Source organism: Microcaecilia unicolor, chromosome 5, assembly GCF_901765095.1.
Source record: "Microcaecilia unicolor chromosome 5, aMicUni1.1, whole genome shotgun sequence".
Taxonomy (NCBI): domain Eukaryota; kingdom Metazoa; phylum Chordata; class Amphibia; order Gymnophiona; family Siphonopidae; genus Microcaecilia; species Microcaecilia unicolor.
In genome coordinates, this window is record NC_044035.1 from 8,952,369 (window position 1) to 8,966,710 (window position 14,342).

The 14,342-nt window shown below is 47.3% G+C and overlaps 1 protein-coding gene across 1 annotated transcript in view; it reads left to right on the forward strand.

Moving 5' to 3' along the window:
• The window catches only part of LOC115471039 (shootin-1-like), a 162,012-nt gene that overhangs the window by 23,939 nt on the left and 123,731 nt on the right, over nt 1–14,342 (forward strand). The window contains exon 2 of the mRNA XM_030204707.1: nt 1,124–1,176. Within this exon, the coding sequence (XP_030060567.1) occupies nt 1,124–1,176 (53 nt within the window). The remainder of the gene's footprint in view (nt 1–1,123; nt 1,177–14,342) is intronic.

Sequence of the window (14,342 nt, forward strand, 5' to 3'; positions counted from 1 at the left end):
GAGGGGGGTTGAGAGGGTCATCAGCAGGGGGGTCCAGGGCCAAATCTATGGGGGCCCAGGCCCCCGTGGCCCCATGTAGCTACGCCACTGCTCGGTTGTAGGATTGGCACTAGTTAGACCTATTAAAGCAGTGGCTTTACGTCATTCAATTTAGAGTTACTGCCGTACAGTTTTCTGTTCAGATGCTTCATGGGCTTTTCTCCTGTTTCTTAGATGAAAACTTTTACGTTGTAGGTAACTTTGTAAATTAATAATTGGGGGTGAACTCCAAATATTTCCAGCTACTAATCGTGTTTAAATCTGTAGTGGGAGGCTGTAATGCAATGCAGTGGTTATGATATCTGCTGAGGAAGTGTTAACCCTTTGTAGGTTGTGGCACAAAGGGTCTCGTATCATCCCAAAGGTTCATGTGTGGCAGCATAAAGGGTGGGACCAATGAAAGATACTGAAACTTGCTGGAATATCCATAATTATGATATTAACTATATGGCAATAATCTTGCTTATGAGAACTTTCTAATCATAAATCACTGCAAGTATATCTGATCTTACTTGTGTCTTTGAATGGAGGAAAAGACTTCAGATGCTCAGCTTATTGGTGTAAATTTTTCAACCAAAACTGCCGTTCGAACTTCCTCATCGGTCATAAAAAACCTCCATTCAGTAAATGTTATTTTTTAATTGTTCTTGAATTTCTTATTATTTTCATTCAATCTTTGCTTTATAACATAACGTTCTTATGTATCTCCCATATTAGGAACCTTAAAAGTCAAGGACACTTATCTCAGTGTTGATTATGATTCACATCAGTTTGAAAAATTTACATCGATAAGCCGAGCATCATCTTTTCCTCCATTCAGAGACACGAGTAAGATCAGATATACTTGGAGCGATTTATGATTAGTGGAATATCCATAAGCAAGAAATGAGCGGCTCTTGATGCCAAGTCTGGTTGGAAAACTGTTTTTCATGAGCTGGTGTACATTGAGACCCCTCTCCCTGCAACACTGGTTGCATAAATGATATTTTAACTTATTGCATTGAATTCTGAGCCTTTCTTATGCAGTGATTTGTTCAGTTCAGCGTAACCTGCTCTAATAATCTCTCAAATGCTTGTTTTATAGCAGTTGCCCAATATGAAGAGCTGAGGGCAGAAAGTGTGAAAACCAAAGATCAAGTAAGTTCTTAAACATGCACTCTATTGGTATTGGTATTTGAGGACATGTCCGGGCAACCTGGCTGGTTTTGCCAATCTGCCCGTTTGTCCAGAAATCCGGACAAATGGGCAGATTGCTAGCCTCCCCTCCCCTTACTTACTACTGCCCTGGTGGTCTAGTGACCTCTTCCGCCTTCAGGGGCAGGAAAGATCCCCCTCTTTCCTGCCTGGAGCGCTGCCCTGCATGCATCTTTCCTGTTCGTGATCTTGGCGCCGATTCAAAATGGCCGCCGAGGAAGTCTCTTGAGGTCGCTTCAACTCTCGGCGGCCATTTTGGATCGGAAGGATGCATGCAGGGCAATGCTCCGGGCAGGAAAGAGGGGGCTCTTTTCTGCCCCGAAGAGGTCACTAGACCACCAGGGCAATAGTAAGGAGAGGGGGGAGGGGAAAATGTGACAGGGGCAGAGCGAGGGCGTGAAAGGGGGCGGGGCATGTTCCCTCCTTTTTGGGGGACAAAATATGGTAACCCTACACCTACCGCTGGTATCAACAAACAAGAATTTAGTGTAAGACTATCACTTGCCAGCCCTGGAAGATAAATACCTCTTTCATTTAATTTGAAGTGTACACAGAATTCTATCTAGCTGTGTATCAAACATGGTTTGCAGGGACAAGATCAACTTGTCATTTACTTTGAGTTCTGTTGCTTTTATTTTTGGTTCCTCCCCCCCCCCCCCCCCAAAAAAAAAAAAGTGTCTAGTGCACCTCACTGCCTTCCTTCCCACCTTGAAAAATGGCAGCACCTGACCCCCACATAGTGCATCCTGGGATGCACTGAGCAGGCGGTAGTCTGCCAAATGAAGGAATTTTTCCTTATTTGACAGTCTTCACTCACAATGACAAATAAGGGGAAAATGCCTTTATATGGCATGCTTACATTTGTTAAGATGGTGGTGGGTGAGAAAGTGGGTATTGCTCTTTTCTCTTTTACAATGCACATTGTGTGTGTGTGTGGGGGGGGGGGGGGCTGGGGGCAGAGCTGGATTAAGGCATAGGCAAACAGGTCCTCAGGCCCAAAAGTTTAGGGGGGCCTTGTCAGATGTGCTGAGCATTCAGGAGGCTAGAATTGCCAATTGTCTGGATTTTTTCAGGATTCTAAACATTTGTACATTATCTGTCTGAAAGCCAGAAGGATGACTTAGTGTGTGGATATTTTTCAGAGTTTAGCCCATGACAGCTGTCCAATGGTCCCCCTTTCCAGTGCACAGGCTGTGGTAGAATCCAGCCAATGGGAAGGCTGTAGTAGTCGCAAGAAGGGAGGGGCTGTGAGCTGCAGGGGCTGTAGGCAAAGTTACCAATTCCACGGTTTGGCTATGGAATTGGGCGGGTTTCACCCCAAATCCTGCGAGTCGCAGGATTGCCGGCGCGGTCGTGGATTAGGCGGTTGTCCCACAGGGCTTCTATTGGTCCAGTTGGACCAATAGAAGCCCCACAGAGGCGGTTTCCAGGTTTCTATTGGCTCCCCAATTGGACCAGTAGAAAGGGCGGGGGGAGGAGGAGGTGGAGGGAAGGCGAAGAGGACAGCCACGGCAATGGGATTGGGGACGGGGTCAGATGTGGCGGCGGCGGCTCCCCTCCTCCTGATCTACTCTGGAGAGAGTCAGAGCGATCAGGGGAGAGCCGCCCGTGCAGCGTCCAGAGAAAGAGACGAGCCAGGCAGCCAGTGAGTCACTGGGGAGGGCCCGGGCCTGAGGAGGGGCTGGTTATAGGGACACGAGGCTAGCACCAGTGGCGTAGCGGGCGGTGGGGGCGGTCCGTCCTGGGTGTCAACGGGGTGGGGGGGGTGCATCCGTCCACCCCCCCCCCCGACGCAGCGCCTCCCCCCCGACACGGTCCCCACCTGCCTACGAGCTCCATCCATCTGCAGCACTGCTGTAAAGAAGAAATCGCTTCGTCGGCCCTTCCCTCACTCATTGTGTCCCGCCCTCTGACGTAACTTCCTATTTCCTCAAGGGCGGGACACAGTGAGTGAGGGAAGGGCCGACGAAGCGATTTCTTCTTTACAGCAGTGCTGCAGATGGATGGAACTCGTAGGCAGGTGGGGACCGTGTCGGGGTGGGGTGGGGGGTCCACGCTGGTGGGGGGATGTCGTGTTGGTCTGCACCCGGGGGGGGGGGGGTGCAGCGGCGATCCGCCCCGGGTGGCAGCCGCCCCTGCTACGCCACTGGCTAGCACACATTGTATCTTCAAGAGAATTTTTTTTTTCTCCTGGTAAAGGGCCACTAAAACAGGCATGTTATGGGAATCCGGTCCTCATCATTCAGAGTTTCTATCTATTTAGTTATTTATAGCATTTATATCCCACATTAAACATGATTTAGGTTGAATCTTGGGGGAGAAGTAAAATCTTTTTTTTTCCCCTTGTGCCTAGATCAAAAGAGATGGTTTGTGGTGGGAACTTTGCTCCTTTTATTTTTGTGGATGGATTATGAATTTGTCTTAATTATAATGATGCTGCAGATTAAGCTTAGCAGAGTTTAAAAAGGGGTTGGACGGTTTCCTAAAGGACAAGTCCATAAACCGCTACTAAACGGACTTGGAAAAATCCACAATTCCAGGAATAGCATGTATAGAATGTTTGTACGTTTGGGAAGCTTGCCAGGTGCCCTTGGCCTGGATTGGCCGCTGGGCTCGATGGACCCTTGGTCTTTTCCCAGTGTGGCATTACTTATGTACTTATGATTATCCTATGCTGATTATGATTCTGATGATTTTGCTGCTGCTGGTTCTGTTTATGATTTGTGATTGCGTTAATATTCATATTGACCTCATTCATATTCATTTTTTTACTTTATTAATATCCATATTTACCTTATTAATATTTATATTAATATTGAGCTGGTTTGGGGCTGGAAAATTTTTCGCCATCTGGCAACACTGGCTTGTGGGAAGCTGAGCTCTGCACAGGGTCTTTGGAAAGGGTCAGTGATTGTTCTTGGGGAGGGGGAGGAGGATAGTGAGAAGGGTCTGCTGAGCAAAAGAACAAGCAGCAAATGCCAGAATTTTACATGAGGGTGGGCAGACCTGGTGGGAGGTGGGGGCATTGCCTGAATGAGCACATGAGCAGCAGGGCAGGACAAGGAAAGAGAGTTGGAAAAAGTGCAGGTCACCTGCTTGTGGATGTTTCTGGGCATCTGGTGAGGATAATAAGCTTCCCTTTGAAAATCTGGGCTGGAATGGGGAAGTTCACTGCTACAAAATGTACCTGTATACATCAGGGGCGTATCTGCGTGGGGCCACAGGGGCCTGGGCCCCCGCAGATTTCGCCCTGGCCCCCCTCCCCGCCGTCAACCCTCCCCCGCTGCTTACTTTTGCTGGCGCCCCAACCCCCGCCAGCCGAGGTCCGACCCGCAATCTCCATATTTCGTCTTCCTCCATGGCCATGTGCTTCAAGGAAGTAACGCTGCAGTGCTGATTCGTTGAATCCAGTTCGGCGTCAGACGTGCTGCGACGTCAGACGCCGAACTGGATTCAACGAATCAGCACTGCAGCGTTACTTCCTTGAAGCACATGGCCACGGAGGAAGACGAAATATGGAGATTGCGGGTCGGACCTCGGCTGGCGGGGGTTGGGGCCCCCCGCCAGCAAAAGTAAGCAACGGGGGAGGGTTGACGGCGGGGAGGGGGTGGAGAGAGGGGGTGGAGAGAGGCGGCGGTGGCGGCGGGGGGGGGGGAGGGAGGCAAAAATGTGCCCCCCCTCTCTGGCTCTGGCCCCCCCTACCGCCGGATTCCAGATACGCCCCTGGTGTACATACTAAGTGAAGGGAAGTTTTCAGCCCAGGGAATTTACTCTGGGAAATTCCTTTGAACACAGTCTTAATTCTGCCTGTGTTCTTTCAGAGACATTGAAAAAAAAGCTAAAATATTTTATTTTGCTTTTTTTACATTTGTGAACCTTTTTTCACATGTAAAACTTTGTAAATTTATATCTTGGACCCATTGCCCTTAAATCTCACTCGTTTTGAGCAGTCCATCCTCGGAGTCTCTGGTTTGTATCAGAGAGTGAATATGACTTGCCCGGCTTCCCTGGTTCTGAGCCCACCGTTGCAGAGCTGCTAAGTTATGCAGCTCCAGTCCAGGAGGGAGACTTTTGGGCCAGTCCTGTTTTGAACTTAGATCCCAAGTCAGTGTTCTTTTTGGAGTCTCTGATATCATCAGTTGAAATCAGCACTTCAGGTGGTCCCATAACGTCCCAGGACAGGGTTGAAGAAATCCAGGACTGGCTCGGAATTTCCCCTTCTGGAACTGGGTAATTTGGCATCTGTTTTTCTCTACCCAGGCCCCTGGTGTGGCAGCTAGTGGTGCTTCAGCACCCGGGGGGAGAGGGGGGGGGGCTTTTACTAAAAAGGGTTCCTGTGCAGCAACCTGGAACTGACGCTGGTGGTAGTTATGCCTTGAGTACCCGCCATTTCCAGCATTACAGAAAATAATTAAATAATTTCTAGCGTGGCGCTAACCCAGTGGTAAGTTTACTGCTGGGTTACCACAAGAGCTCTTACCACCACCTCAATGGGTGGCGGTAAGTTCTCCCCCCCCCCCCCCCCCCCGCATGGCCACACGGTAAGAAGAATCTTATTGCAGGGCCAAGTCTTTTTTTAGGGGATTTTTACCCGCTGTGGTAAAAACGATCCCCCAGCGCTACCGCAGGGCAGTTTTTACCGCAGCTTGGTGAAAGGACCCCTCGGTGTGTTATTTCAGCACCTGGTGCATGCTGTCCCTGTCTTACTCTGGAGATAAGACAGAGGGTGAAGGTACTTGGAGGGGGAGGTGCCACGGGCAGTGTGTGGACTGCACAAAGCAGGGCCTGGCTATACATTTTTTTTTTAATTTGTACCCCGTGCTTTCCCACTCATGGCAGGCTCAATGCGGCTTAGGTACTTATTTGTACCTGGGGCAATGGACTTGCCCAGAGTCACAAGGAGCTGCCTGTGCCTGCAGTGGGAATCGAACCCAGTTCCCCAGGACCAAAGTCCACCACTCTAACCACTAGGGCACTCCTCCACTCCTCCATTTTTGAATGTAGGACATGTTTGAACGGTAACGGAATTCAAACATGCGTGGGATAAACATAAAGGAATCCTGTTCAGAAGGAAAGGATCCTCAGGAGCTTAGCCAAGATAGGGTGGCAGAGCCGGTGGTGGGAGGCGGGGCTGGTAGTTGAGAGGCGGGGCTAGTGCTGGGCAAGACTTCTACTGTCTGTGCCCTGAAAAAGACAGGTACAAATCAAGGTCAGGTATACACAAAAAGTAGCACATATGAGTTTATCTTGTTGGGCAGACTGGATGGACCGTGCAGGTCTTTTTCTGCTGTCATCTACTATGTTACTACATGTTGTTTGTTAATCCCCACACTCTGGGGCTCAGGCTCTGGCGAGGAAGGAGTCATAGGTGTGACTACACAAGCGCTCGCAAAAGAGTAGCCCCTTGTGTGTGTTGGTCAGAGCAGGGGTCAGGAGTGACCTTCCCACAGCACATTGATTGGGAAACGCTAAGATCAGGGATATGTTAACTTCTTGAAATTAATATTTTGTTTCCCCTGTTGTATACTGTAAAGTCAAATCACAATCACAAATATAACACAACCCTCCAGAGCATGCGTGGGACAGGCATAAAGGAATCCTGTGCAGAAGGAATGGATCCACAGAAGCTTAGCTGAAATTGGGTGGCGGGGGGAAGAGGGGTTGGTGGTTGAGAGGCTAGGATGGGGGAGGGCAGACTTATACGGGGTCTGTGCCGGAGCCGGTGATGGGAGGCGGGACTGGTGGTTGGGAGGCGGGAAATACTGCTGCACAGACTTATACGGTCTGTGCCCTGAAAAAGACAGGTACAAATCAAGGTAAGGTATACACATATGAGTTTATCGTGGGCGGACTGGATGGACCGTGCAGGTCTTTTTCTGCCGTCATCTACTATGTTACTATGTATAAGAGCTTCCTGTGGGAGAGAATCACTGGGGGTGGGGGTGGGGGGGGGGGTATGTTTCATCATATGGTGGTACATTAGGAGGGTATTTTCTAACTTCTGTTCCCTGCTCATGAGAAAGTGTTTTCCTGTTATACAAGCAGACTACGCAAATGCAGAACTAGAATTACCAGTCTGTTCACAAAAACGATGGCAAGAAGCCTATGACAATAAGCAACAGAATTACAGTAATTCTAGTTTAGGACTGGGGTTGTGCACTCTGTCACAGGGATGCAGCTTCTGTTGTCTGGTTGCTGTAATTTGTTCATAAAAGTGCAGTAAGAGTGAGGTCACAGCACAAAAGTTTCCAGTGTCTAAGGAACAGGCTGTAAAAAGATGCAGTAAAGAGCCTCAGGGATTTACCTTCACATATATTTCAGTTCTGCAAAATGCAGGCAGGGGAAATTTGGAAGGGGCACAGAATGACATTGATGTCATTATTTCATTTGTATTTTTTTGAGACTTTCTCCGTTAACATGTGAATGTATAACCCAACCTGTCTTCAACCTCTCCAGTGTTATTTCGGAGCCTGATTTCCAAGGCTTCCGGTAATGCTGGTAGAGTACTTTGTAACTTATCAGGCTGCTGCAGTTATCTCCTGGGACACGCCAGCAGTGGCGAGTTGATTAAACAGAGCTGTTAAAGTGGTATATGATTGGGAAATGGGACGATGTACTGCCTTTCTGAGGTTTTTGCAACTACATTCAAAGCGGTTTACATATCTTCAGGTACTTATTTGGAGGGTTAAGTGACTTGCCCAGAGTCACAAGGAGCTGCAGTGGGAATTGAACTCTTTTGTGGCAGGGGCAATGGAGGGTTAAGTGACTTGCCCAGAGTCACAAGGAGCTGCAGTGGGAATTGAACTCAGTTCCCCAGGATCAAAGTCCACTGCACTAACCACTAGGCTATTCCTCCACTAGCAACATTCCATGTAGAAGCCTGCCCTTGTAGATTAAAAATTTGGCCGCACAGGCTTCTGTTTCTGTACGTGCAGGACGTCAGACTCACAGAAACAGAAGCCTGCGCGGCCACGTTGCTGATCTGCAAGGGCAGGCTTCTACATGGAATGTTGCTAGTGGAATAGCAACATTAACATTCCATGTAGAATCTCAAATAGTAGCAACATTCCAGAATCTCACAGTAGCAACTGCAACATTCCATGTAGAATCTCAAATAGGGAAAGGGAAATGGGACTTGATATACCGCCTTTCAGTGGTTTTTGCAACTACATTCAAAGCAGTTTACATATATTCAGGTACTTATTTTGTACCAGGGACAATGGAGGGTTAAGTGACTTGCCCAGAGTCACAAGGAGCTGCAGTGGGAATCGAACTCAGTTCCCCAGGATCAAAGTCCACTGCACTAACCATTAGGCTACTTCTTAAGTCAGAAAGTTGGTTGGGTTTTACAAAGACAGTGAAAACGTGTGTTTTCTGGGACTAGCTGTGCATTTAAGGTAGTAATGAATGTGTGTGTATGGTGGGGTGGGCATCACAACACAAGCCAGTTCTTTATTTAAAATGTCAGCTCAAGTTTTTTTTTTTCTTTTAAATGAACTGTAGCCACAAAGGGCACACACCCTTTTTTTTCAAAGAGAAGAATGTGCTTGATAAAGTTTTATCAACGAATTTGTAATAGACAAATTCATTTTTCATGTTCCTGTCTACATGAATATACAGGAGGTGGTGGCATCAGGATTCTGGCAACACCTGGTACTCAGAGGTTCATGTTGTCTGTGTAGGTAGTTCAACTTCCTCTCTGTCAGTAGGAAAGGTCTTCCTAAGGAGGGCTCCACTTCTACAGCATGGATCTGCTCAGAGGGGTTGTAATCTGCTGTCTCTCCCCCTCTGTAGGTTGTGCAGTCTATCTTCCTGAGAGCCCTGGGTTAGCAGCTCCTAGAAACATGACGGCAGATAAAGGCCACATGACCCATCCAGTCTGCCCATCCTCTGTAACTCCTAATTCTTCCTGTTCCTAAGCGATCCCACATGCTTATCCCATGACACAGTCCTCGACTCCACCACCTCCACCTGGAGGCCATTCCACGCCTCCACCACCCTTTCTGTGAAATAATACTTCCTTAGGTTACTCCTAAGCCTATTCCCATTATGACATCACAATATGAGCTCTGGTTACCAGAGACTGAAACTCTTCACATTAAGGGGGGAAAGTAAGCCAAGAATAGGACAATTGAGCCATTGTGACATCACTGATGAGGTTGGCTCTTAGGCATTGGTGGAATAGAAACATGACTGCAGATAAAGGCCATATGACCCATCCAGTCTGCCCATCCTCTGTAACCCCTAATTCTTCCTGTTCCTAAGCGATCCCACGTGCTTATCCCATGCCTTTTTAAATTCTGAAACAGTCCTCGACTCCACCACCTCCACCGGGAGGCCATTCCACGCCTCCAACACCCTTTCTGTGAAATAATACTTCCTTAGGTTACTCCTAAGCCTATTCCCATTATGACATCACAATATGAGCTCTGGTTACCAGAGTGAAACACACTAAGGGGGGAAAGTAAGCCAAGAATAGGACAATTGAGCCATTGTGACATCACTGATGAGGTTGGCTCTTAGGCATTGGTGGAATGGAAACATGACTGCAGATAAAGGCCATATGACCCATCCAGTCTGCCCATCCTCTGTAACCCCTAATTCTTCCTGTTCCTAAGCGATCCCACGTGCTTATCCCATGCCTTTTTAAATTCTGAAACAGTCCTCGACTCCACCACCTCCACCGGGAGGCCATTCCACGCCTCCAACACCCTTTCTGTGAAATAATACTTCCTTAGGTTACTCCTAAGCCTATTCCCATTATGACATCACAATATGAGCTCTGGTTACCAGAGTGAAACACACTAAGGGGGGAAAGTAAGCCAAGAATAGGACAATTGAGCCATTGTGACATCACTGATGAGGTTGGCTCTTAGGCATTGGTGGAATAGAAACATGACTGCAGATAAAGGCCATATGACCCATCCAGTCTGCCCATCCTCTGTAACCCCTAATTCTTCCTGTTCCTAAGCGATCCCACATGCTTATCCCATGACACAGTCCTCGACTCCACCACCTCCACCGGGAGGCCATTCCACGCCTCCACCACCCTTTCTGTGAAATAATACTTCCTTAGGTTATTCCTAAACCTATTCCCATTATGACATCACAATATGAGCTCTGGTTACCAGAAACTGAAACTCTTCACACTAAGGGGGGAAAGTAAGCTAAGAATGGGACAATTGAGCCATTGTGACATCACTGATGAGGTTGGCTCTTAGGCATTGGTGGAATAGAAACATGACTGCAGATAAAGGCCATATGACCCATCCAGTCTGCCCATCCTCTGTAACCCCTAATTCTTCCTGTTCCTAAGCGATCCCACATGCTTATCCCATGCCTTTTTAAATTCTGGAACAGCCCTAGATTCCACCACCAGGAGCTCCTCCCACGCCTTCCTCTTTGGGACCACAACCTACATCTCTTTAGCTACATTGGAGAAACAAGTCAGATGCTAAAGAAGAGATTTAATTTACATAGATATCACATGAAAAATGCCAGTGCCAGCCAGGATTCCACGCCTGTGGGGCAGCACTTTATAAAACCAGAACACTGTACCAGTGATTTCATGGTAAGGATCCTGAAAGGGAACTTTAAAACAATACAGGAACGTAAGACCTTTCAAGTCAAAATGATTAAATATTTTGACACCCAGCAGACAGGACTTAACAAAGATCTGGGTTTTCTAGCCCATTACAAAGCATAAAATTGTATTGCTTTGTAAACTGTATTGCTCTCCTGACTCCCTGAGTCTCACCTATCCACCCCCCTGTCACTGAAGTGCTTTGATATCTCACTTATATATACTGTCATCTACCAACTTTGCTTGTTTCCGATCTGAGGAAGAAGGGCAACCTTCGAAAGCTAATCAAGAAATGTATTAAGTTATGTCCAATAAAAAAGGTATCATCTTATTTCCTTTTCCATGTTTTATTTTGTTTGATTTCTATTGATTACCTTTAAAAGTGGACTAACACTGCTACCACACCTCTCTACTTTAGCTGACGGAAACTCCTCCAGTTCTTGATGTACCTGTCAGAGGACCTGGGGGAAGCCCAACCCCTTTCAACCAGCTTCTGAGTAGTCAGTCATCCTCTTCCCTTTCCCCTCCCCCTGCCTGGGCTGCAATTCAGGCTTCTTTCCAAATTTCCTTCATAGCCTAACGAGTGCACGCACAAGGTTCAGGTTTACAGCTGTCTAGGAGAGACTCCTCCTCATGGCAGTACGCACATCATCATCGGGCCACCACAATTATAGTGCAAATCATTATTTTTTACATTTTTAAATTATGAATTTTTTTTTGTTGAAAAGCCAATATAACCATCAAACTGATAGCATGAGTAAAATTTCAAAAAATGATTTAAATGTTTGTAAATGTGACAGAAACTACAGCATATCAAGTTTCAATAACCGCATCACGGAATCAAAATGCACATTATATTATTTATTTATTTTTGTTACATTTGTACCCCGCGCTTTCCCACTCATGGCAGGCTCAATGCGGCTTACATGGGGCAATGGAGGGTTAAGTGACTTGCCCAGAGTCACAAGGAACTGCCCGTGCGTGAAGTGGGAATCAAACTCAGTTCCTCAGGACCAAAGTCCACCACCCAAGGCCACTCCTCCACTGTTGCTACTATTTGAGATTCTACATGGAATGTTGCTATTCCACTAGCAACATTCCATGTAGAAGTCGGCCCTTGCAGATCACCAGTGTGGCTGCGCAGGCTTCTGCTTTGTGAGTCACAGAAACAGAAGCCTGCGCAGCCTTCTACATGGAATGTTGCTAGTGGAATAGCAACATTCCATGTAGAATCTCAATAGTAGCAACATTCCATGTAGAATCTCCAATAGTAGCAACATTCCATGTAGAATCTCAATAGTAGCAACATTCCATGTAGAATCTCCAATAGTAGCAACATTCCATGTAGAATCTCAATAGTAGCAACATTCCATGTAGAATCTCCAATAGTAGCAACAGAATCTCCAATAGTAGCAACATTCCACGTAGAATCTCCAATAGTAGCAACATTCCATGTAGAATCTCCAATAGTATCTATTTTATTTTTGTTAAATTTGTACCCTGCGCTTTCCCACTCATGGCAGGCTCAATGCGGCTTACATGGGGCAATGGAGGGTTAAGTGACTTGCCCAGAGTCACAAGGAGCTGCCTGTGTCTGAAGTGGGAATCAAACTCAGTTCCTCAGGACCAAAGTCCGCCACCCTAACCACTAGGCCACTCCTCCACTGTTGCTACTATTTGAGATTCTACATGGAATGTTGCTATTCCACTAGCAACATTCCATGTAGAAGTCGGCCTTTGCAGATCACCAATGTGGCCGCGCAGGCTTCTGCTTCTGTGAGTCTACGTACGTGCACGTATGTCAGACTCACAGAAACAGAAGCCCGCGCAGCCTTCTACATGGAATGTTGCTAGTGGAATAGCAACATTCCATGTAGAATCTCCAATAGTAGCAACATTCCATGTAGAATCTCCAATAGTATCTATTTTATATTTGTTACATTTGTACCCTGCGCTTTCCCACTCATGGCAGGCTCAATGCGGCTTACATGGGGCAATGGAGGGTTAAGTGACTTGCCCAGAGTCACAAGGAGCTGCCTGTGTCTGAAGTGGGAATCAAACTCAGTTCCTCAGGACCAAAGTCCGCCACCCTAACCACTAGGCCACTCCTCCACTGTTGCTACTATTTGAGATTCTACATGGAATGTTGCTATTCCACTAGCGAAGTCGGCCCTTGCAGATCAATGTGGCCGCGCAGGCTTCTGCTTCTGTGAGTCTACGTACGTGCAAGTATGTCAGACTCATAGAAACAGAAGCCTGCTGTCACGTCTGTGGCCATGACCACCCTCATACTTACCCTATTTCTGGGAGTCAGTGGCTGTGCTGGCTTCTGCTTGTCTCTGTGTCTGTCTCTGTCTTAGTTTCTCTCTGGCTCTGTGTGCTGATTGCCCTACTGAACCTCACCTGTGTGGGCTATGCCTCTTCCAAGATGGCTGCCGCCTCTTCGTCTCTGCCAGTATCCAAGATGGCTCCCGCTGTTACTTTCTATGGGATGCCTGCTCTGAGTGTCAAGCCTCTGTTTGGTTGCAAGGTGATTGCTGCACCTGTGGCTCTGGTGTTGATGGGCTTTATTAGTCACCTGAAGACTACAGTCCTGGCCTTTGCATTGCCATTTCCTCCGCAGTGCCTTAGGTCCCGAGGTTAGTGTGCTGTTAGCACCGTTTGCTTTCCTTGTCTTTTGCTCTGTGGGTTTTCTGCCCTTCTGAGTTTATTGTTCTGTGGGCTTCCAGCCCTTCTGTGTTATTTGCTCTGTGGGTCTCCTACCCTTCTGTGGGTTTTCAGCCCTTCTGTGTTTATCGCTTGTGGGTTTCCAGCCCTTCTGTGTTTATAGCTCTGTAGGGTTTCAGCCCTTCTGTATTTATTGCTCTGTGGGTCTCCTACCCTTCTGTGGGTTTTCAGCCCTTCTGTGTTTATCGCTTGTGGGTTTCCAGCCCTTCTGTGTTTATAGCTCTGTAGGGTTTCAGCCCTTCTGTGTTTATTGCTCGATGGGTTTCCTACCCTTCTGTGTTTAGCTCTGCTAGTTCTCTGTGTTTGTTTCCTGTGTATGACTTGTTAGCTTGGGCACAGCTTTGTTGTTAGCTGGTGTATAGCTTTACTAAGTCCCCTGAGTTTGCTCTGTGTATGTTTCCAGTGTATGACTTGTTAGCTTGGGCACAGCTTTGTTGTTAGCTGGTGTATAGCTTTACTAAGTCCCCTGAGTTTGCTCTGTGTATGTTTCCAGTGTATGACTTGTTAGCTTGGGCACAGCTTTGTTGTTAGCTGGTGTATAGCTTTACTAAGTCTCCTGAGTTTGCTCTGTGTAGGTTCCAGTGCATGACTTGTTAGCTTGGGCACAGCTTTGTTGTTAGCTGGTGTATAGCTTTTCTAAGTCTCCTGAGTTTGCTCTGTGTATGTTCCTGTGTATGACTGGTTGCCTGGGTATAGCGTTCCTATTAGCCTGGGTACAGTCTACTAGTCATTGTGTTGATTCCTGCTGACTGCCAGAACCCGGACAGTTCCTGCTTGTCTGCCTTGCCTTCTCCTAGGT